This window comes from Cyrtonyx montezumae, unplaced genomic scaffold, assembly GCF_038088225.1.
Source record: "Cyrtonyx montezumae isolate F1298 unplaced genomic scaffold, pur_monq_1.0 scaffold_17, whole genome shotgun sequence".
In the NCBI taxonomy this organism is placed as follows: Eukaryota; Metazoa; Chordata; class Aves; order Galliformes; family Odontophoridae; genus Cyrtonyx; species Cyrtonyx montezumae.
Window position 1 is genome coordinate 28,154,662 of NW_027071903.1, and position 21,974 is coordinate 28,176,635.

The 21,974-nt window shown below is 39.9% G+C and overlaps 1 protein-coding gene and 1 long non-coding RNA gene across 3 annotated transcripts in view; one reads left to right on the top strand and one right to left on the bottom strand.

Moving 5' to 3' along the window:
* IL16 (interleukin 16) overlaps window positions 1-8,653 on the bottom strand; it is a 26,533-nt gene extending 17,880 nt beyond the window's left edge. The window contains exons 1-2 of the mRNA XM_065733963.1: window positions 8,327-8,653; window positions 302-438 (exon numbers count right to left, since the gene is read on the bottom strand). Coding sequence (XP_065590035.1) covers window positions 302-438; window positions 8,327-8,638 — 449 coding nt within the window. The 5' untranslated portion in view covers window positions 8,639-8,653. The remainder of the gene's footprint in view (window positions 1-301; window positions 439-8,326) is intronic.
* Window positions 1-16,543, top strand: part of LOC136047005 (uncharacterized) — a 22,880-nt gene extending 6,337 nt beyond the window's left edge. For both annotated transcript variants that reach the window (XR_010622035.1, XR_010622036.1), the window contains exons 2-6: window positions 1,889-1,966; window positions 7,344-7,511; window positions 8,361-8,418; window positions 15,553-15,652; window positions 16,257-16,543. This is a non-coding gene — a long non-coding RNA (uncharacterized LOC136047005). The remainder of the gene's footprint in view (window positions 1-1,888; window positions 1,967-7,343; window positions 7,512-8,360; window positions 8,419-15,552; window positions 15,653-16,256) is intronic.
* Window positions 16,544-21,974: the final 5,431 nt, after the last annotated feature.

Below are 21,974 nucleotides of genomic sequence, written 5' to 3' on the forward strand. Positions count from 1 at the left end.
CTATCAGGGCTCTTGTTTTGTCTTAAGTCTTCAATGTCAAGGGGTTCAAACCACTGATATATGTACTATCTTTGGGAACAAAGCTTAGGTGTGAGACATTCTCTCCCACTTTCTGTTTCCTTGGCTGGAAGCTCCCATACTGGCCAGGTTGTTATATGTAGGTAGATGCTCAAGGAGTAATGGCTTGCATTCAGCCTACTACAACAGCACAGAATAGCCCAGACTTGTTGCTGAATGCTGGTTGCACAAAATCTGTGCAAAAAGTTTCCTTACAAGCTTGCTAACTCTACATGTGCTGTACCTGTTTGTTGTGCCTCCGGCAGGTACATGGCAACCTGTGAACCCTTTCCAGAGAGGGGCACAGTTTGGACTCCTAGAAAGCTTGATTCCTGAGCTGCTGTTTCCTCTGGTGGCACACAGTCTGCAGATGCAGTTGTCCTGATTCAGAAAGATGAAAGAATGCATTAAAGAAAATGTACAAAGGATGCTAAAAGTGGCGTACATTTATACTGCATCTTGTGAAGAAATGCTGAAAATCAACTTAGAACCAGATAGCCTCCAAGGGAAAGAGGGCTTGGCCTCTAATGGTGTGCAGTTGTGAAAGAATAATTGTATTATAAAGTTTAAAAAAAAATGTTTTGCTTAGCTCCTGGCTAAAACAAAGAGAAAGAACACTGCATAGAGGAGAAGAAACCTGACAGTACATTTGTAATAGTAACTGGCTAATTTTTGCTTATGCTGACTATTATAAGAAAAGACAGGGAGGAAAAGTAAACATACAGCAGAAAAGGAAATACTCCAAAAAAACATGATAGCTCAGAATGAAAAATAAGTGTATACAAAACACTAGGAGCTCCACCCTGGCTGCTGTCTTGTTAAGTAGTGGGCAAGGGAGCAAAGATGACTGCAACATTGGAAGGTTCTGTCCTCTCCAGTCTGGTTGAGGTTGCTGTAGTCTGTGTGTTGCATCTGGAGGGCTAATTATAAGCACGTTTGTAACACAGTTATGAATCATTAGCATATGGGCATACAGAAATAGTTGTAAGTCATGAGAGTAAATAAAGCAAGGAATGGATTGACTAAGCATACAAAGGAGAACCCTTTTGTCTAGGAAATCCAATCCTGAAGCACAAATGCCTGAGCACTTGAACTATCTGAAGGGACGAAGAAAGCTGGAAAGTTAGTGCAGATTCTTTTCTCCATTTTCTCAGTACATCTCCTAATTCAAGTATTCATTCTCTGAGCTAAATCCACCTTCCCTGCCCACACCAGCCTCCCCAAACTCTGCAAAGTGAAAAAGGTCCTCAGCATGTTTTGGATCCAGGCTTGTTCCCTGCAGAGCAGTGGAACTGAGGCATAGATTTCAGGCAGGGATGCACACTCCATGCATCAGGACAGGCTGTTGTCAGCAGCACTTGTTCACAAGGCACAGCAGTGGTCAGCTGTCTGTATTGCTCCAGGGTCCACTTCTCAGAGTGTCATGGACTATTTTCAGTGATTTGTAGTACTCTGACAGTGCAAGGAAAGCTACATAAGCACCTTCTTTAGAATCTCTAGAGCTTCTTCCACCCCTAAGCAGAGCTCATCCAGCCCTGAGGGCTACTGTGCCCTTTTGTCACAAATCAACAGGGATCACTTTGTACCTGACTGTCAGCAAAGGCAAATCTTGAATTTACAGCAATTTCAATAAAGGTTATTATCATCCCAGCTGGCTGTTGGACCTTGGTTCCCATTCTGAAACCTGCCAAAGTAAATCCAAGGCTGTGAATGAATGAAGTATTAAAGTTTGAGCCCTGGACTCACTACAGACTGAGTTCAGTAGGTAACAGATAAGGACTGTGCTTGTATCGACTGACTTGTTAACTCTGTGGGTTTGCTTACATTCCAGATTGTCTGCCATTAATGAGGAGTGTCTGAATTTTATGAAGCTCTTTTGTTTATGAAGAGTGCTTCCAGTGAATAACAGGTAAGTGTATGAGTATGGACAGGAATCCATTTTAAACCAGTTTGTTTGAACTCTAATATTGGTTTTGGAACTTCTGCATTTACTTTTCACGCGAGGTAAAATATCTTTGGGAAATATATGATAGAAATCCAGGCTGCATTATTTTCCATCTCATGGCAGTGCTTTAAAGCCTTCAGCATGGTAACAAAATAAATTCTGATGTCTTGAAATATCAGGCCTCAAGTAGAAAAAATATTAATCAGTGAGAATTTACAGTCCAAATTCTGCATGCATGAAGCATCCATTAAATTGACAGGGTTCTCAAAAGAGTGGTGTGCTAGTTCTAAAACATAAGGGTTGTAAGATCGATGTTAAAGGTAGAAGCCATTATGTTTGTGTTCTGCTCCCTTGAAATATATGGATGTTTGCTCACTGCTGTTGGTCAGGCACACACACACACACACACACACACACACACACACACACACACACACACACACACACACACAGAACTTCATGTAGCTGTTCTCCTTGTCCTTTTCAGTCTTAGTTTCCACTCAATGATGGGCCTCTTCAGGCAACCTCCAGCCTCTCTCATGCTCATTCCCTTCCAAGAACTTGTTCTTAGTGCACAGCTGCTGCACACGCAGTATTTATAAAACTCTTTGTAATTATTTGTCAGAAAGGCATTTGTCTATCATCAGTTTCCCAGGACATCACAGAGGTGCAGTGTGTTTGGCTCTGAGTTTGTTTATTGCAGCACTGTGTCAGCCCTTTGGGGAAGGCGTTTTGTACAGTGGGACAAGTGCAAGGCTGGAAATTCTGAGTTGTGTTGAGACTTACATGTGAAATGACACCAATGAGGACTTATGTGAATATTCTTTCCAAGAGCAATCAGTTGCATGTACTTAGTTAGAAAGAAAGAAGTTAAATCCGTTGTGCATTGTAGAGAAGGCTTGGGAACAATTTTTCTTTAACTCTGTAGTCATCTTTCCAAGTTGGGCTACGTTTCAAATAGGCTCTGTGTGTCAATAGTTTTTGAAATGCATTTATGTGAATTACTTGAGGAAAAAAAAAAGGTTTATTGGACTGGAGGGACACGTGGCAAATATCTGTGTGTTGTCAGCGTTTGCACTTCTTTTGGGCCCTGGATATAGATCACTATATTCACGTCCAAGTTATTGCAACATGACAGAAAATTAATAAAAGCTGTTCTCTAGCAAAATAAACATTTGACCACTTCACATGCCAGAATTCAGTTTGCTTTGGGTTTTGTTCTTTAATGTCTTTTATTTCCTCTCTCACTTATTATTATATGCATAGAAATATTGCTGATGGTTCCAAGAGTAAAGGCAGTATTTGTTTTCATTCTCCTCCCTTTGAATGTGTCCTGCTGTTTTTGCATGGTGATTTATAGCCCTGTAGCAAATGCTGAAAATTTGGTAAAGTAAGTTTGGGGAGGGAGGGAATGGCCAGGTGGATTCTAGGTCAACATTGCCTACTCGTTGTTAGTGCATATTTTTAAGCACGTATTTGCTGCCAGTGAATAAAATCTGTCTGCTTATAAGGGGCTTTGCAGCCCAGCACTTTAGGACACTGGGGAAACTTGTGTTTGCGCCCATTACCGTAAAACCAAAATGAAGACGGTCTGCAGGAGTGCATTATAAACAAAATTGGTCTTTATGCTGAATCTGTTTGGCTGAAACATTAAAATCAAAGGGGGAGTTCAGGAGTCATCTTCAATGCATTTATGTTGCAGGTGAGAGTAAATTAATATTTTGTGCTTTGCTCTGGAAAAGTAATTTGCAAGTCCAGGCAAATTCTCTCCCCCTGCTCCCCTTCTTTTGTCATTCTAAATGCAAAATTTCTGAGGATGTTTTTCTGTCTGCCATATAACAGATTTCCCTTCAAGTTCCCATTAGACATTTCTAGCCCAGAGTCCCACCTCAAAACATCTCAATCCAGATGTTGTTTTGAAGTAAGGGTAACCATGGCATCTGTGGAAAAACTAAAAAACTTTTGTGCACTCTTAACGTAAGACACAGTAGTTAGATTGTCTGGAATGAAGTGAAGTGTTATACAAGGCTGGTTCACATAAGGTCTTTGACTCCGTAAACGAAGCATATGACAATGAGCTGATTGACTGCTGGTTAAAAAAAGGCCAAAAATACAAAAAAAGCAAAAAATCTAACAACAGTACAATAGTGAATTTAAATATTTGGCTTTTCTGCCTTCCCAGCTGTGAAATGGCTGGGATTTCCAAGTGGAAGATGAAGAGAGCACAACCTCTTGGGATTTTCTTCAAGAAACCTTTTTTCCTGCATCATTTCTAACAAAGAGTCTCTTTGGCATAAACTGATATGACTCCGCTGATTCTGACGTGCCTCGGCCAAAGCCTTGGTCCTTCCAAAATATTTATAGTAGATGTAATTCATTTTCCCAGCAGTGTATTCCCTTTGCAATTAATAAAATGGTAGAAGCCAGAAAGTCTTCAGATGATGCAAGAATTGGGGCATGGGATTCAGGTTCTGCCCTAGATGCACAATCAGCATATCAGACGTTTCAGACAGACCTTTCCACCCATTATCTGGGCTCTTTGTTTTTCTTGGTAGCCTGTTCCCTAGCCCACATTTTGCTGCATGCAGTGAGTGTCTTAGCATTACTGCCTCTTTCCCAACTTGCTCTGGGGATAGCATGGCCCTGATGTCACAAAAGCAAGAAGGCAGGGGAGATGGATAGAGCAAACAGAAAAAGGGAGGAGAAAACAGAAATGTCCAAATAAAAGCAGTCTCCTCTACTTGCTTTGTTTTTCCATCCTCGCCATAGGCTCATATTCAAGACATTACAGTGTGTTGCCATAACACTTGTCCTGGTACCAAGGAGCCAGCTAACTGGCTTCTGCACAAAGGCAAGTTAACAAAAATAACTCTTGTGACAACCAAGGGAGAAAATGACCTTTTGTGTTTTTTTCTCCTTCAAGCAGAGGGTCAGAAACTGAGGGAAACAAGGACAGAGAAGTTTCTGGAACTGAGTGGAGCAATGCAGATCAGCTTGGACTGAGTGTTTATGTAAAGGTCCTATCCTTCTCCTTTACAGTTTATTCTAGATGTTTTTTTTTCACCCATTACTGCCACTCATTGGTAACTGCCCGTGCTTCCCAGGCTGTCCTTGGTGTGCAGCAAGGAGAGCCCTTGACTGAAAAGGAATGCTTCTGGAAGCCTCTCTCAAACCCCATGAGACTGTCGCTTTCCAAAGAATGAGTCAATATTCTCTCTCCTTGTCCATCTGACAAACTACAAAGCCTCAGATTTTGTAATGGCACGAACAGGCAAGGCGCAGTCTTCAACAGTTTGCTTAGTCAAATGCATCAGGTATCAGATACCGCTCGCTACTTTTTGATTTCTTTCCAGGCCCACAAAACCTGCTGATTTTGTGAGAAGCAAACTACAAAGTAGGTCTGTTTATTCATAAATTGAAAAGCTGGCTTCCCAGCTCTGTCAGTGCTAAAGTAAGTGTGCCTCATCTTTGAAGCTAAGTGGTCCATGAGCTGGCTGAATGGATGATACCCAAGTATTGTGTGTGCTGTAGGGACAATGAGCTGTAGTCAATATGAGTGAATCTTGGAACACGGAAAGAAAATGAATTAAAAAACCTTTCTCATTATTGCCAGCAGTCTGTTTAGAGGAGGGAAAAAAAAAGTGGCTATTTAGAATATATAATGAAAGTAGAGGACATACATTGAAGTCTTCAGTGTGAGAGATTAATGGATCAGACTGAGAAATTCCTTCCTGGTAACATCTTGAAATGCATAAGTTACATACTATAGAATTTTGATCTAGCTTTTCTTTGCCTGGCTGTGCATGGTGATGTGTTATTTACTACTTTTGCTTTTTGTACAACCAACCAGACAGAAAGAAAGAAATGGTTGGGAAGTTCATGAAATAATAGCTTTCTGGTGTGGTAAAAAGAGCAGTAGGGAGGCATAAAAGGAAAAATATGTGCCTTTAACACATATGTAGGAGTCCCAAAACATTGTTTTGCTTGTGGCTTATGTAATAGTGAATCTCACGCAATTGAGTGGGTATAGCTCAGAGAGATCTAGTGGGTAGCAGCCCTGGCCAAGACAGAGAGAGTGGGACTAGATGATTTTTAAGGTCTCCTTCAATTCAAGCCATTCTATGATTCTATGGCATACTTAAGTTTTTGAGCAGAAGAGTGGAATAAATGTTTGCAAGACTGATGTTCCAGGCTCTCCCCTAGTTCTGAAGAAGGAAGGTACAGGGAGCATTAAATCATTTTCACTTTTAAACATTCTTCTCTGCTTCCATGTATAACAGAAAAAAAATGAAGTTGTTCAGTTGCATGAGAGTTACTAGCATCTTCAGAGACGTACTTAAGACTGTGGGGAATGGAAAGCAAAAGAGCAGTGGGATAACCTCAACAACACCACAGAAAGAATGGAATCAATTTTCTTGAACAAAGGCAAGGATCCTTCAGCTCTGAATCACACAATGAATTTCTGAAATGTCACGTGGAGATGAAGAGACAGTGTCATACTTCAAGACATGAAAAATGTTTGCTGACTCCTTTCTTAAAGAGAGAAATTTCATGTTTAAGAGAAGACACGCAGTATAGAAAGATTATGACAGACTTGTGCTATAAGAAAAATAGAAAGCGTTGCTTTCATAATACAGGGCAAAGCCTCAGCACCAGCTGTACAGGATAAGGTCAGTGTAGCTGTTACCAAAGTTCATCCTATTTAGCATGCTGAGATGAGTCTTCTCACAGCCACTGATCCATGACTCTGAAAGGCAGGAATATTAGCAAGCAGGATCTGATGAAGTGCCTGTGAGCAACCCAACTGCAGTAAAGGCCTAATTCTGACTGATTAATGCCACCATCCATCCAGGCTCCTGACCTAAAACCCCAACCTAAGAGGAGGTTGATTCCCTCACCAGTGATACTGTACAACTGCATTAAGACTTACTCATTCCCCTGATCTCTAATTTTAGGTGTTTGCTAGCTAGAAAAGCAAATAACTTACAGTCTGCATTAAGATACTGAATAGTTTCACAAGGGTATGGATCACAGTGGTTACTGGAGCCTGATGTGTTTTGGAGGTATGTAAGAAAGCAGGCTGCAATAATTGACACATACCCAAGGAAACATATCAGATGCGATAGAAAGAGAAAAGGAGAGAGTGACAGAGACCAGCTCCTTCATTACTCACAACTGGAAATCAGCAGAGTATGTACAGGCCATTTCCAAATGCGAGGAGGTGCTATGTTCTTGCAGGTGTATTTTGGGGCACCAGCCATTGCCATCTATTTAGTTTTTCTGTCAGAATGCAATAGAAATTTGTCTCATTTTTTTGTCTTTGTTCTGTGGTTTTGCTCAGGGGCTGAAATACATCACCACCCAATTTCTGTCCTGCTGCAGACTTTGCAGTATGGTACTACGTGCTGTGATCGTTAATAAGACACTCAAGGAGTAAGGGGAGATTCAGATTTTCAGTGGCACTGTGGTTTTAGAAGAAGAGGTCTGATTTCATCAATTTCTGTGGAGGGTAAGTAAAATAAAATAGAAAATGTAAGAAAAATAATGTAGATGAAGGAAATATAAGCCACTGTTTGCACAAGGGAAAGGTAAGTGATACGGGGTATTAGAACGGTATTAGATGCCATGAAGTTACAGGCTGTATTAAAAGTCATGTCACAGTTGCAGTGATGTTCCCTTATACTTTACATCAACAGGGAGAGAAAGTGAGTCATTAGGGTATGTCAGAGAGAAGGAAGCCTTTCTGAAGGCTTCTAAAATATGTTGCCAAGACTGAGAAATGGCCAGACATCTGGGGTTAAAATAGTTGCTTCTGGATTAAAAAAAAACACAAAAAACGTAATATTTACATCTCTAGAGAAAGTGACATCTCTGGTTTAGAGCCATCACTCCCTCCTTCCTGAATTAGAGCAAAGGAACATCTGCCTGTGAAATCTCCTGTGTTTTTCATAGTATTAACATGATTTACATTTGTGTAGCTTGTGAGGTCTCATTGTATCACACTTTACACATGCATTTTTCTACAGTGACAGTTCTGTATGTTTAGTATAATTCATATTGCAAGTAGAAAGCACCAGCTGTGCTAGTTGGAATCAGTGAATGGCCTAGCAGCCACTGATTTCAGTGCAGTGCTCATCAGCAGGGTGCAACAGCCTGGTCAGGAAGCTGGCACATTTTCATGCAGTTAATACTGAGCAGAAACATTGTAAGATCATAAGCTCTGATAAAGCTGAGTGGAATCCTATGTTCCTGAGAAATATGAATTAATAAGTCTAGTAACTACTGCAATGGAAAACCTTACAAGTAATACACTGCAGTGCCTACCTTGATGAGTAACTTTCTTCTCATGTTGTTGCAGTTCTCATTTGCTGCCGCCTTGGACTGGGCTGTGCTGGTGATGACACATGGAGGATCAGGTGGGCTGTCTTCTGTCTCTGATGTGCTTGCCAGTTGTGCTCTAGGGCAGCAGTCAAATTCCTCTTGACCCCAGCTGGTGGAGATCTCAAAGGGGTCGGGACATTTCTCATCAGGACTTGACCCATCATCACTGTTTCTGGCATTGCACAATATAAGTGATCTTGAAATGGAGCGAAACTTTCTTGACTTCCTGTTGCCAGCGTTGCTCTTTCGATCCATCTTCAGAGAGCTGGTGGTGCTGTTCTTTTTCCTATCGTTCTCCCATTTATGTGGCATGATATCTTCAGTAACTTTCTCTGCTTCTCTGTTGCTAAATATCCTCCAGAAAGGGAAATATAAAATGTAAGTTGTAATATATCCCCACTTAATAACCTACACTACTGAAAAGCTCTAATGAATAAATCGAATCAACAGAGCCTTTCAGTCTGCTAACAGCCACGTGATAGCTCATGACTTGCTAATTCTGTTTCTGTGCAGTGCTCTACTAAATTCTCCTTCACCTTTTCATTCTCTTCACATGCTCCCCAAGCATAATGGAGTGCTTTTAATAAATGTTTTTGATGCTTCCATTGTGCTTTTTCCTTTTGGCTTCTGCTGAATTTGCATGTTGAAATCCCAGATTGAAAAGGAAGATACTTTAAAAGCATTATTCTATCCAACTAACGTTATCTGAAAAAGAGGAAGCTCCTTCTGAAGTTTAATTCATGAAACCACTATAATTCAAAGAAGATTAATCAAATTGTCAAGGTTAAGTTCTCTGCCTGGCACATCTGATTTGTAAGTGGCTTAGCAAAAGTAGATCTTAGCCTTGAGAAGGTAAGGAATGTCAGGAGCTGTAAAGCTCCTACCTTTGCAGACCAGAACTCACTTAAGACTCACAATTGACGGTAATATAGAGATCCAGTGAAGCACTTTAGATGTGAATATCTGATTAGGGATTGAACTCTACAAGGGAAGATGCCTCCAATACATCAATCAAAAAGTGTTCCATTACAGGAATGGTTTGTTTCAGTGTGTGATGCGGCATACCAAATTAAGAGAAAGTGGAAGGAATGCTATACAGTCAAAATGTGGCAGAGGTTGGAGTTTTTGTAAAATGAAAGAAGTAAGGAGCACATTAAGATAGCAAAGGGGAGCTTTGTTAAAAGGGCTTCCTTTTTCTCTCGAGAGTTTTGCAGAAATATTTTTTAGGTATATGTCAGCACTAGAAGAAAATTTCAACGCAAGCAAGTCTAAACAAATTGCTTTCACTTACTTGCTTGGTTTTGATTCATGTTTGTTGCAAGGGCTTTTCTGTTCACAGTACCTGATTGATACCTGTTGAAACTAAAGGATTTGTGTAAATCCAAGAACACTGTAAAATTGGAAATGGTTGTAATTTAAAAAGGCATTCTGAAGTATACCACTGAGAAATGTTTGCACAATGCTTTACTGCTTAGTTTTGCTTCTGCACAGCATTAAATAGGAGCATCTGCACTTTGTACCCAAAATGTCACTGGTGATACAGAAACAGAGAAGGCAGACTTTCTAAAGGCTCCTTACAGTCATGACAAGAAACATAGGCCTGCAAGTTCTGACCAAGACAGACCTATATAATCGATCATAAGGATTATATTTTTTCACTTTTCATCTTCTTACAAAAATAACTACAAAGAAAAATATATACATAAATGGTAAACACTATGCAGTTGAGTACCCATCAAAAGGAGCTGCAGAAATATACAGTTCAGTGTGAATCAGAGTTTGTTTGGATTTATAAAAGCAAAAAATTGCACGTAGGATTTTCAGGAGAAGGGAGGCTTCTTTCTACCATGGCCTGCAGTCCTTTCTGGTGTATCTGATAGATGATGCTCCCATAGCTTTGAAGTATAACTAACTTCTGTCACAAAAGTCCTAATATTGCTCTATTCCATAATGTCTCTCTCCCCCCTCCCCAAAATCCCTGAGGTTTCAAAACCTCATGCTGGCACTTCAGAAGCTTCTCAGGATTCCCAGCAAGGTGTCATCCTGTGGCAAAGCTTCTGGAGAACATGTTAAGTTGAAGAAAAACTGTTACGTTTTCTGCCTTTCTCCTGTGTGTCTTTGGGAACTTCATTGCTGATCTGGAATAGTCTGATTCCACTGGATAGGAACGTTGGAACTGAGGTCACTGAAGTTCCCATCTTTCCCCACTCTGGCATAGCATGTTTTCTTCAGTGCACAGAATCTTCTTCATGTTTTTAGAGAATACCTTCTCTTCTTATGAATAACATAATTTGCAACCCTGGCCAAATGCAGCCACAAGTGTGGATGGAGGACTGCCCAATGTTCCCTTCATGGGATGTAGGCTCAGATGTCCTATTCAGCATGAGCTCTGTTTGTGGGGATACGGTGTTCAGAAGGGATGGGGAAGAGGTTGACATGGAGCTCAGCTATAGCACATGGTCTTTTTGGTTGACTTGCAGTATTATTTCTCTAGGATTAATCTCCCTTTCTGCACTATTGAGAGAAGCTTGTTTTCAGAGCCTGTGTAGTAAAGCTTAGTTTGAAATGCAGAGATGAAAAGTGCAATGAATTACATTAGAACAGTAATTTTGAGAACTGAAGTAACAAGTTGTTGATGTAATTCAGAATCACAAGCTTGCAATCTTTATATGTTTTTTCACTGATTACATTAGTTACAAGCTGACTGACATTTATCACTACTAATACATAAATACCTTCAGGGTTGGAGATTTTTACTGATTGACTGTTTTTAGCATTTTGTTTAGCTCAAAACTTCAGCATACCATAACTTGTATGTATTTAATTTCAGCATTTGAGTTATGAAGCCTGTTTATCTTGTAAAGTTGGTGTTGCACTTCCTGCATGTCTGAAGACATCTTAGTGGAAGAGAAAAACAAAATCTGGCCCGTTAGACCAGAATGTGGACTTGAAAAAAACAATAGAATGGTCAGGATGAGAGGAGCCTCACACCTTGCTGATATATTGGGGTAACTTCTGCAAGTAACTCCTCAGCATCTAGGTAGAAAGCAACAGAGCTAAGAGGCCATGGAATATGCATCACATGCAAGTCTGCAGAAGAGATTGTTGATCCTTCTGTGGTTCTGGCAATCACTATTAGATATGAGCAGTAAGAGTGTAAGAAATGAGCCTGAATTGCACATTCAGACCTAAACAATCTTGCCTTTGGGGGAGAACTGGAAGAAATAGAATTTTTCATTCAAGGATTTCTGTGTTGTACAAACATTAACTGCACTCTTGCTTTCTTGAAGAGAGAGAATTTTAAAAGAGCCATTAAGCAATGGGTAAGTAGAGGGTTTAATAGCTTAATGGTCAAAATACTGCTCTCTGGAGACTGGTATGCTAGAATGAAGGATGGGGAGGGATGTGGGAGCCCTTTCTCACTCTGCCTAAAGCTGCTGAGCTTAAGAGCATCAGTAGTGAGCGATGCCATCGGTAGAAAGTGCTTCAAAAGGTGTATCTGACTATTTCTAAGCACCTGGGATGCAGGGGATATAGAAGCACCTGTTGAAACAGGGAAGGAAACATTGTTCTAAGTGCAGTCTTTCTTCCCAAGCCCCTACAATACTCCTGCAAAATTTTACCCTCTGCAGAGAGAGCATATCTTTTACCATGTTGGATCAGTCATTTCCCCTACCTTCTTCCTCTTTTTCTCCAAATAACAGATATAACTCTGAGTGATTCACCAGGTATCTCAAGAAAAGTCAGCAGCTGCAGTGAAAATAAATCCAGTAGACCTGGAGATTTCCAGTTAAGTACTTGCCTTTGCTCTAGCTCACAGCCCAAGTCCTAACTAAAACAGCATCCTTTCCGAGGCTGCTGGTCCATAAGTGACAGAAATACTGGAGGCACCAAAATCGGAGTCCATGCATTTTTCAGTCAAAATATCCAAAAATATTATTTAACACAGAAAACAATATCACAAGTGACAGAGAAACGTTATGATTCCTTGCTGTATTCCACCAAATTTAACTCAAGGTATCACAGGCACAGACGATTACTTCAAAGACAGTTCTCCAAACCATTAATCTTTTCATCCTGTGCACTCACTGCTTGTCATTTTCTCTTGCCATTCTTATACCTTCAGCACGCCTGATGGAAGTTGTCTGTGGTTTGTAATGCAAACCAAATGTTCTTTCTCTTTTTCTTTTTTCTTTTTTTTTACCCGAGCTTTATTTTTCCAGCTTTAAGCCTAAAAAGCCTTAACTCAGTCTGTCTTCTGCAAACAAAATAAATGATTTGAGCAGTACCCATTTGGCTCAAATTTTTGGTTGGGTATTATACCGAGCATTTACAAGATGTAAATAATTTGATGTAGCTTCCAGACTGAATGGGAATGCTGTTAACCATACAGTAGGAAAGTTAGATCTTTTCTTTACTAGCAAGATGAGTTTTACGTTACCAAGTGCTAACAGCAGGATACCTTACAAACCATTTTAATCTAGATCTTGTGATCTCCATCAGATTCATTATTGAGCAGTATTATTAGAACTGAATTGTTGCAGAAGCCAAGGATTTCCAGGCAGTAGGAAGAGCTAGAGATTTGGAAACGCTCTAATAAAAGAGTAAGAAACTCTTGAGAGTTGAATTTACAGTTAAAAAAAAAATCTAATTCTTAAATAAAAATGCAAAAGGAGGAACTTACAACAGCGAGGCAGACAAACCTGACTCCTGCAGAAGGCTGTTCTTCTTCATAGGCCTGGCAAAAAAAGACAGAGTGAATAATTGAAAACACACTCTGATGGTGTCACGTGGTTTGGTTTCAGTAATTCTGCTCAGTACATTGGAACGGAGCTATTGTTTCCTAATTGAAGAAAATGTCAGCAAGGATAGATAAACAAAAGCAATGGGATGCAGTATTGGGGAAACTTTCCAGCAAGCTCCCAGCTACCCGAAGACGACAAGACTATTTAAGGAGTTTGTGTAATTTGTTTTTACCCATCGCTTTCTGGTCCTAGGACTGATGAGGTCCCAGCATGCTGAACCTACCGGGGAGTAGGGGGAATCTGTGCTAATCAAGTGCAGGATTTCCTGCTGGATGCTGAGAAGACAAGCATGTTTCTTGTAATTTTTAGCAGATATTTTAAACATGAAGCCAGTAAGAATTTCATAAGCAGTTTCTGCTCCAAGAGCTACTTCTGAATGCCAGTCCTTTGTATTTCTCACCATGAAGTGGCATGGTCTCTTTAACTTACTAATTCTTAGATATTCTCCCCTTTATGTGCTAAACTGCAATTTTGTTATCCAATCTTATCAAGGACTCAGAAAATTGTTGCTCTTTCTATGGAGCATCTGCGAAATGAGAGCTATGTCACAGATTGCCAATTGCCTCAATTACGTCTTTAATTTGCTACAAACTGTTCACAGTCCTTTATGTTATCGTGGCAGCTCCCCCCAACAAAACACTGTATTGTACCCGCTGTCATTGCCACTTTTCTGCCACGTCCCTATGTATGATCAGCTGTGTTTCATCAGTTAGGGTCTACTCTTCCCTACCTGTCAATTCCCAGCTCTTCTTGCACACTGGCAACTAAAATGTACTTCCTCTCAATCATAGAATCCTAATATTCAACCTGAGCCACCACTGGTGCAGCTTAAGGTCCTACCATTGTTATCTGGGAGGAGGCAAACCCCCTCTTCACTACAACCTCCTTTCAGGGAGTTGAGTAGCATTTATAGCTTATGAGAGCATTCCGAAGTGTCCCTGTTTCAATTAGTTAGTGTTATCTGTCTCAGAGAGTTTTTCTAGAATATACTAACTTCCTCTTGTAACTTGTGCCTACCTTCCATTGAAATCAGCCACACAAGTTGACTGGTTGGTTGGATATTAAGAAAAATTTATTCTCATAAAGAGCAGTGAGGCAGTGGCACAGGCTGCCAAGGGAGATGGCGGAGTCACTGCCCCTGGAGGTGTTCAAGAACCACGGGGATGTGGCACCGAAGGACACGGTCAGTGGGCATGGTGGGGATGGGTTTGATGGTTGGGTTGAATGATTTCAGTGGCTATTTCCACACTTAATGATTCTAAGATTCTGTACTTTCCACCAAAGGGTAAAGAAAAACCTGAGTTTTACACGTGGCCCTGCCTGCTCACGGAAGTGACTAAAAAAAGAGTGCTTAGGCACCGGCTACCCTTTGTACTGTGTGGCCCAAAGATTCTGGTTTTATTGGTCTATCAATAAGTTCACAAAAGAGAAAGTTTAAAATGGGTTGTAAAATCTTGCTTACATTGTCTCGTGCTTAGTGATCTCCTGGGAATTCCAGATAAAATGTGGACAATGAAGACAAGCATCTGCTCCATGAGAATGACATACTGGGACAAAAGTGAAGCTGAAATCTCTGCTTCATACAGCACCTGCTGTAGCCCCTGAAACTCTCTGCCCCTTATAATACAATTGTGGCTGATTTATATTTAAAGTGCTTACAAAATGAAAAGAATTTGACATTATTTTTCCAACAAATAGGTTTTCAGGGAATGAGTTTTAACCTGGGTGACAATAAATATGAAATGTTAGCACTGTTTTTTTGAATACTAATCCCATAGAAGAGCCACAGTTCTGATGCTGAGTAGTGAACAATGGATATCAAGTAGCTTTCCTGGAAAGGTGGAAAAAGAGGGATATGATTTTGTGCTTTAGCAAACAGTTCCTCACTGAGTTTCAAGCGAGAGGATATTGGCCTTGTATATAAAATGAAATTTTATACTGTCAGTACTGCAAAATTGAAACATCAATCAGGAAGCAGAGCTACGTACTGTTTACCATTTAACTGCCTTGCACTGTAACACATACGTTTTTGTTTAGCAATAGAACACTCATTCACGCAAATTCTCAACAGTCCCTGTGTTTTGATCCAAGCTGATGGAGCTGGAAGCTCAAAAGGATTGGAAAGGGTTTTTTGTTGTGATTTTTTTTATTTTTAATTTCTTCCCATTGTCATACGCTATTGCATTTCCTGACTATGGGCTGAATTCTGTAGTCCCTAAGCCACTGGGAGTTTTGTTCATTCTGAATCTGGACTTCTGCCAGAGCCAGCAGCAGAAGCAGAAATATCTCAAGGAGTGGCTGTATTTTCATGATGTTTCACTGTAACCTTTTGCAGTATTTTTTTTTTCCATCTTCTCTGTACAGTAATTGTTCAGTGCCCAGCGGTGAGCAGAAAAGCACATTTTTAGAAGCCATGAGGAAAAAGAGACAGAGCCTCTCCTGCGCCTGCTGTGCTGTGCTAATGGTATGCTTTAATACTGGATCCTGTGGTCAATCTTCATTACATAGCTAAAAGGAGTCATACCAGGAAAGGGGCAATAAACACTGATCAGATGCTCGAATTTTTTTATGAAAGGATTGAAATGATGTGGACTCTTTTACAGAAAGGAGCTGAATTGTTAAAGGTTTATGGAATAATAGTTGTTATAAGGAAAGTCAGCTGGGTTTCTTTACTGTCTTCTCATGTAAGGGACAAGAAAGGAAAAATGCAATAAAGTGAAGAGTTCAAATAAATAAAAGGAAATACTTGAAATCTAAAGCATAGTTAATATGTGGAACAAGAAGCAAGCAGAAATGAGTCCTTTGAAGTTAGCTGTTTTGCCTTTGATTTCAGCGGGACTGAGATTTCACCCTAAGAGATGAATAAATGAAAATAGTATTTGCAGTTAAAGGAAAAGAGCATGCAAAGGGGCAAATGTCCAACAGTACCATTCCCAGGTGGAGTGATGCTTTTGCCCTGGGTTAGGAGACACTTTTCTGACATCTGGTGTTAGTCTCTGATGGAAGTGGGAGAAGGAAATAGAGGAGCCACTGAATGTATTTCTTACAAGTTCTTCTCTCTTGCCTAGAATCAAGACGTGTCTGGAACCAGAGCAGATACAGGAGCTGATCCCTCATCCCCTCAAATAATTTTCCAAACCCAGGGGCTTGGATTCTAGAGGACAAAGTCGCAGACTATCCAGTACTAAATATTTTGCCTGTTGCTACTGGTGATAACCTTTTCCAAAAAGGAGCATATAAATTTAAGCAGAACTTTCACACTGGGCAAAATAAATCTAAGTAATGATGGAACTCAGCCTCAGACCTGACTTCCACCCTACCCCATACTTGTGATAATAGGAGAGGAAGCCAGTAGTTTGAGGTATGCTAGCTTTTGCCCTGTCCTTACATTGCTCTGCAAACTGGTGAATTACAGAATAACATAATTGTTGGGGCTGGATGGGACCTCTGGAGATTATCTAGTCCAACCCCCTACTAAGGCATGTTTCCTACGTTAGGTCGCACAAGAATTAGCTTTGCATTAAGCACAGTCACAATTTTCACACATTGCCTGTTCCAGAAAGCAGTCATGTTGCACAAGATGGTCCATCTTCTCATTGCTGCTAAGCCAGGACTGGATTAGTCACCTCTGCCTTGGGTTGTGAAGCTTTCACTCTGCCTCCCATCCATCAAGACATAGCAATGTAGGAACTGATATATTTGATCATCCTATTAGCACAATTCGTCCAGTATCTTTTTTCAGCAAAGGCTAATGGCAATTGCTTCAATAGAATTAGCTTGGAAAAAAATAATCAACGTAGGAAGTTTCTTCTGAGTGCTTTGCTGATATGGAGAAGCTGGCACCCTGAGGTTTTGTGTGCGTTCCAAAATTGCTGGGGCTTTTTACATTATGATCGGACAGCATGGTTTTAGCAGGGGCTACGTGAGGCCCACAGTGGATAAGTAGTGTAGTATGTAAAATTAGGTAAATCTCTTCCTAATTTCCTTCATCACTTAGTACCTACTTTTGCCAGGAAGCACAAATAATTTTCTTCTATAGTTGAAACGAATCTTGTGTTAAGTATCTGTAATTTATCCACTTCTGTCTCCCATTAAGTTTTGATTATCCAGAGGCAATGAGTTTCATGTGTTACATAAAAATATACTTCCTTGTACTTGTTTCAGATTTTCTGCCTCTAGGATTATTCTAGGAAAAAGTGCCCTGCTCTTTGAGTCCTTGTAGAAACCTTTTCTCATTGATCTCTTCGCTGATGTCATCCTCTATCTTCTACTTACTTTTATCTTTCCTTCTTCTGCCCCTCCTTTCCCTCAGCATCATGCTGCTTTCATGCAGTTGGATCTCCTCCCTTTCCTTCAGATGCTTTTTTAGAAGTCTACGTCCTTTTGCAAGCTTTGTTACCTGGCTCCTTCATAATGGTAGCCAGCTTTGCAGCCTCTTCTGTTTTCAAGTGAGATGTCTCCCTGTGAGTTAATAAAGGTTCCTAGACATTGTATTCCCAACTACATCTGTGTTGCATGACACGCACTCTCACTTGTTCTGACATTCTCTATGTAGAATATGTTATTCTGTACATACAGTGCTTTGTTTACAGAAAAGTATCCCATGTGATCTAAAGAAAATCCGCATTAAGAGCACATCTAGCTGAACAATAACAGCAGTATCAGTGTGAAGAACATTGGCTGTAGCCATGGTGTGGTAGGTGAGGCCTAGCAAGAATAGTACTCTTTGAGCAAAGTGTTTTAAGTTGTGCTTATTTATTTTAATGTTTTTGTATTGGGTCTATAGACAATGCGTAAGCAATTGGTCTTAAAGAAATACTACAGGATATTTGTGTCTGAACTATGAAACTGCCGTGAATATCAGGTGCTGAAGGCCAGGTCTGTCAATTTTTTGTAAAGCCATTGACTGATACAGAGTTCACGAGAGTAGTAAAAACATTATGAGTTTTCCTGTATGTTGTCATTCTAATGTAAAGCAAATATTTTTAAAAGTTATGACTTTACTTCCTCATTCCACATTTCCAATCACATAATGTTCCTTTTTCATCTGACTTTGCCTTCCTTCTGATTTATAGTCCCCCCAGCTGTAAGCTGAAATAAGGGGCCCTTTAGGTTGAATGAAAGGGGAATTATCAATTGCCAAAACTGTGATTCATTGAGCAAAAAAGTAAAGGGCAGAAGAGAACTGAACTTACTGTACACACAAAAATCATATGAAAAATTTATCTGAATGTTTCACAAGTTAAGTGTTTAAGGTGTTTTTATAAGGAAATGTGTTTAGATCTGTCTGATCTTCCATTTCATTGCGAGTCTGTGTTGGATTATGTCATATTTGTTGCTACTGTGTTTTGTTTTATGCCTTGAGCAGCCAGAATTTGCTTCTTTGCCACTTTCAATGCCCGATCTCAGTCTCACTTTAGTCTGTACTTCACCATCCCTTAGCATGCCACAGGTAGTATGCATGGTCCTGTCATGATTGCTGGCTTTGATGGATCTTGGTGGGGATTTTTGTTTTAATTTAGCTTCTTCAGTGATTGATGAGGAATTATGCAATCCCTTCCTCTTAGACATCTGTGCCTAAATCAGATGACTTCACTACATTTATAGATTGACACTTCTGTTGCAAGGCTTTAGCAGAAGCCACTTCTGAATATTTGTCATTCCTGATGCCTGGCAGAGGTAAAGCTACTTAATGCTGACACTTCTCTGCACAAAGTCTTGAAGACCCTTCACATTTCTGCTGCTTTACTTTATCATTAAGGCTGTGACAATTAGAATGAGGCTGAGCTGATGGTTTTTATTTGAGGCATTGAAGATAGCAGCATAAAGCTCCAGTGGCAGCTGTCTTGCTCTTCACTGCTGCGCTGTAGCTTCTAACATTGATGTGAGTCATAGTGAGCACCACATCCATTACTCACAGGCATTACTGTTGACGGCCAGATGAGACTAAATTATCTCACAGGTTTCTTATGGTTGAAACTGTGTAATCTGTTGCAAAAAATAGCTCCCTGGTAAGACACAAAGCAGAATGACTCTGGTGCTTCGTAAGATCTGATGACATCCCACCTATAGGTGTGACAGATGATGCAGGAGCCAGATTTAGCATCCTAAGCACTCCAGAATGTCATGTTTTGGGGAGACAGCTTTTCTTCCGTGTTTTGAGATAAGCCTACACCTTTAGAGCAGTGTCTGATATGGCCAAAAGATCTCCTGATGATTCCTGACATTGGAGTTACTTTTTTTTTCTTACAGAACCAGATTTAAAGCTCAGAAGATGTCATTACAATGAGTTGGTCTCATCAGTCCGACAAAGAGTGCTGTAATTCCTGTATCAATGGCAATAATTTCTGCTCCAGGTAAAGCATCTATTTTAGGATAAGCATCAAATCTGAATGTAAAGACGTTATCTCACCAGTTTTGAGAACTTGCTCTATCCACAGATTAGACTGTTAGACACAAAGATGTTAACGTTTTGTCAATATAAGTTTGAGTTCCTCATTAATCTTTGTCGGTTGCTTAAAGTACATATAACTGAACCTCATCAACCATGTAAAAAACACTGCTCACTCCATAAAATAGTCACACTGCCCCAGCCCAGCCTTTGACAGAGCACTGTACCTAGAGGTCTCCTTCCAGTTCTGATAGTGACCTGAATATTTGATACTTGATAAGTTTACTTTCCCTCCTCTCCTTAATCCCTGTAGTTATCCATAGAAATAAGTTGTGGTTATCACCTTCTTTCTTGGATGGGAAGGGAATACATAAGGGAACAATAAGAGAATTAAATTGTACTCTTCTAATTAGACAGACAATAAAAGAACAACTCTTCTTAGAAAACAAGTATTTGTTCCTGTCAAATAATGATATCCTATACCAATCCATCTCATTAGGCGGAATATATTGCGTACACAGTTTATTCTATATGATAATTCCAGAAGCATAACAGCTGACTGCATCTCCCCAGGGCCTGCAGCCCAGAAGGTGTGCACTTGGCTCTGAGCATTCCAGCTGCACAAAAATGAGCTTACACTGGCAGTACAGACATATATCACCAGTGTCCGTGTGTTACTCCAGCCTGCATGTTTTTTCTGTAGGCTCGTACTGCATGAATCAGATACTAATGAGGCCCATAATAAAGGGAACTATTAAGTGAACACTGCATTAATAATGTTGGCAAGGTCCCGAGACTACAGAGGTTATTTATAGCATATGACTAAACAAATATGCATCTCCTTTGAGGCTGAGACTCTGGACTAATTTACTGATTTCCTGCATAGGCTGGTTCATACAGAGATTCATGTAAATAGTGTGTTTGGATGTCTTGTTGGGAAGTATGTTTTGAAACACTAATCATATTAATGTTTAATTCTAAAATGTCTTGGAAATTTGTATGTGCTTTCAGAGGATTACGTAGTGCTCCTGCCCAGTTCTCGTGGAAACGTGTTATTCTGCGTTGCTTCTTTAAGGAAAATAAAAGATCTAAAGAGTACTGCCTGCTGCTACAGAACTCCAGAAATGAGCAGAAAGGTTAGAAGCAGTTCTGAAAAATAATGAACTTTAGTAAAAGCCAAAAATATATATATATATCCTTTTGTTTACATTCTGCTTTAAAATTAATTCCTTTCTATCGAGGTTTATTGCCATTGAGAGAGAATTTGAAGATTTAAACTCATTTGAGTAACAAATCACTGGGTTTATGCTTTTGTTTCTTTTCTGCCCCAAATACAGCAAGTTTGCAGAGGCCTTCAGAACTGCAGGAAGCTACAAGCTCACAAAATACCTTGGAACAGTCTTCTGAATTTATGTGTGACAGGAGAAATAGGAGAAATATTACACAGCAAAGTAAATGTGTCCTGAACTAAGGTACTCAATGCACAGCACCTCTCTTTTAAGCAGTAAGGCTGATCATTCAACAGCAACTTAATTCAAACTTCTCACGTAACTTAGAAACAAAACAGCTAAGGCAGCAAATAAAAAGGCAAAAATATGGTTTGTGAAACACCTCTTTTTTTTTTTTTTTTGCTTTGTCTGAGTACTCTCCTCATTTAAATTCCCAAATAAAAGCAGTTGAAAATGATTCATACTGATATGTAAAAACAGTTCCCTGAACGATGCCCAAAAAATTTGATAAGAAAATACCACTTACCATTGCCAAGTATCTTCTTATTTAGGTTTGTTATTATCATCCCTTCTTAGGCATGGAATACACAGCAGTCAGCTCCTGGCGTGTTAAACACTTGACAAAATAATAAATGCAGTGTAACTCCACAGTGTTTGGATATTTGACTGTAGCTCCTGAGCACTCAAAGTGACTACTCAATATAACAATTTTTCCTTAGCAGAAAATGCCTTGCTATTTGCCAGCAAACCTTTAATGCTTTAGATTGGGTATTTCCAACTACCTCCCTACTTGCGAGGCAGATGTGTATAAAAGAGATGTTATTTCACTGAATCAACCACTGAGATCGTAACCCTTTTCCTGTACCACAAACAGAAATGTAAAACCTCAGACTTTCCTTTTGGACTTCACTGACTTGTGTCTGTTGTAAGAAAGCAAAACACAACTACTCCAAAGGCTAATATATGGAAAATGTGTTAAAATGTTTTAGATCATCTCAATGCCTCTAATTCCTGCCATTCATTGGTTAACTGGCTTGTTCTGTGTTTATGTAGTTGCATGGTACAAATACAACACCTAAACTCCTTGCCCAAAGTTGAAATGATTCATTTATTACTCTTAGCCCAAAAAGAAAGGGGGGGGAGTGAGGGGAGAAGAAAAAAGAAAA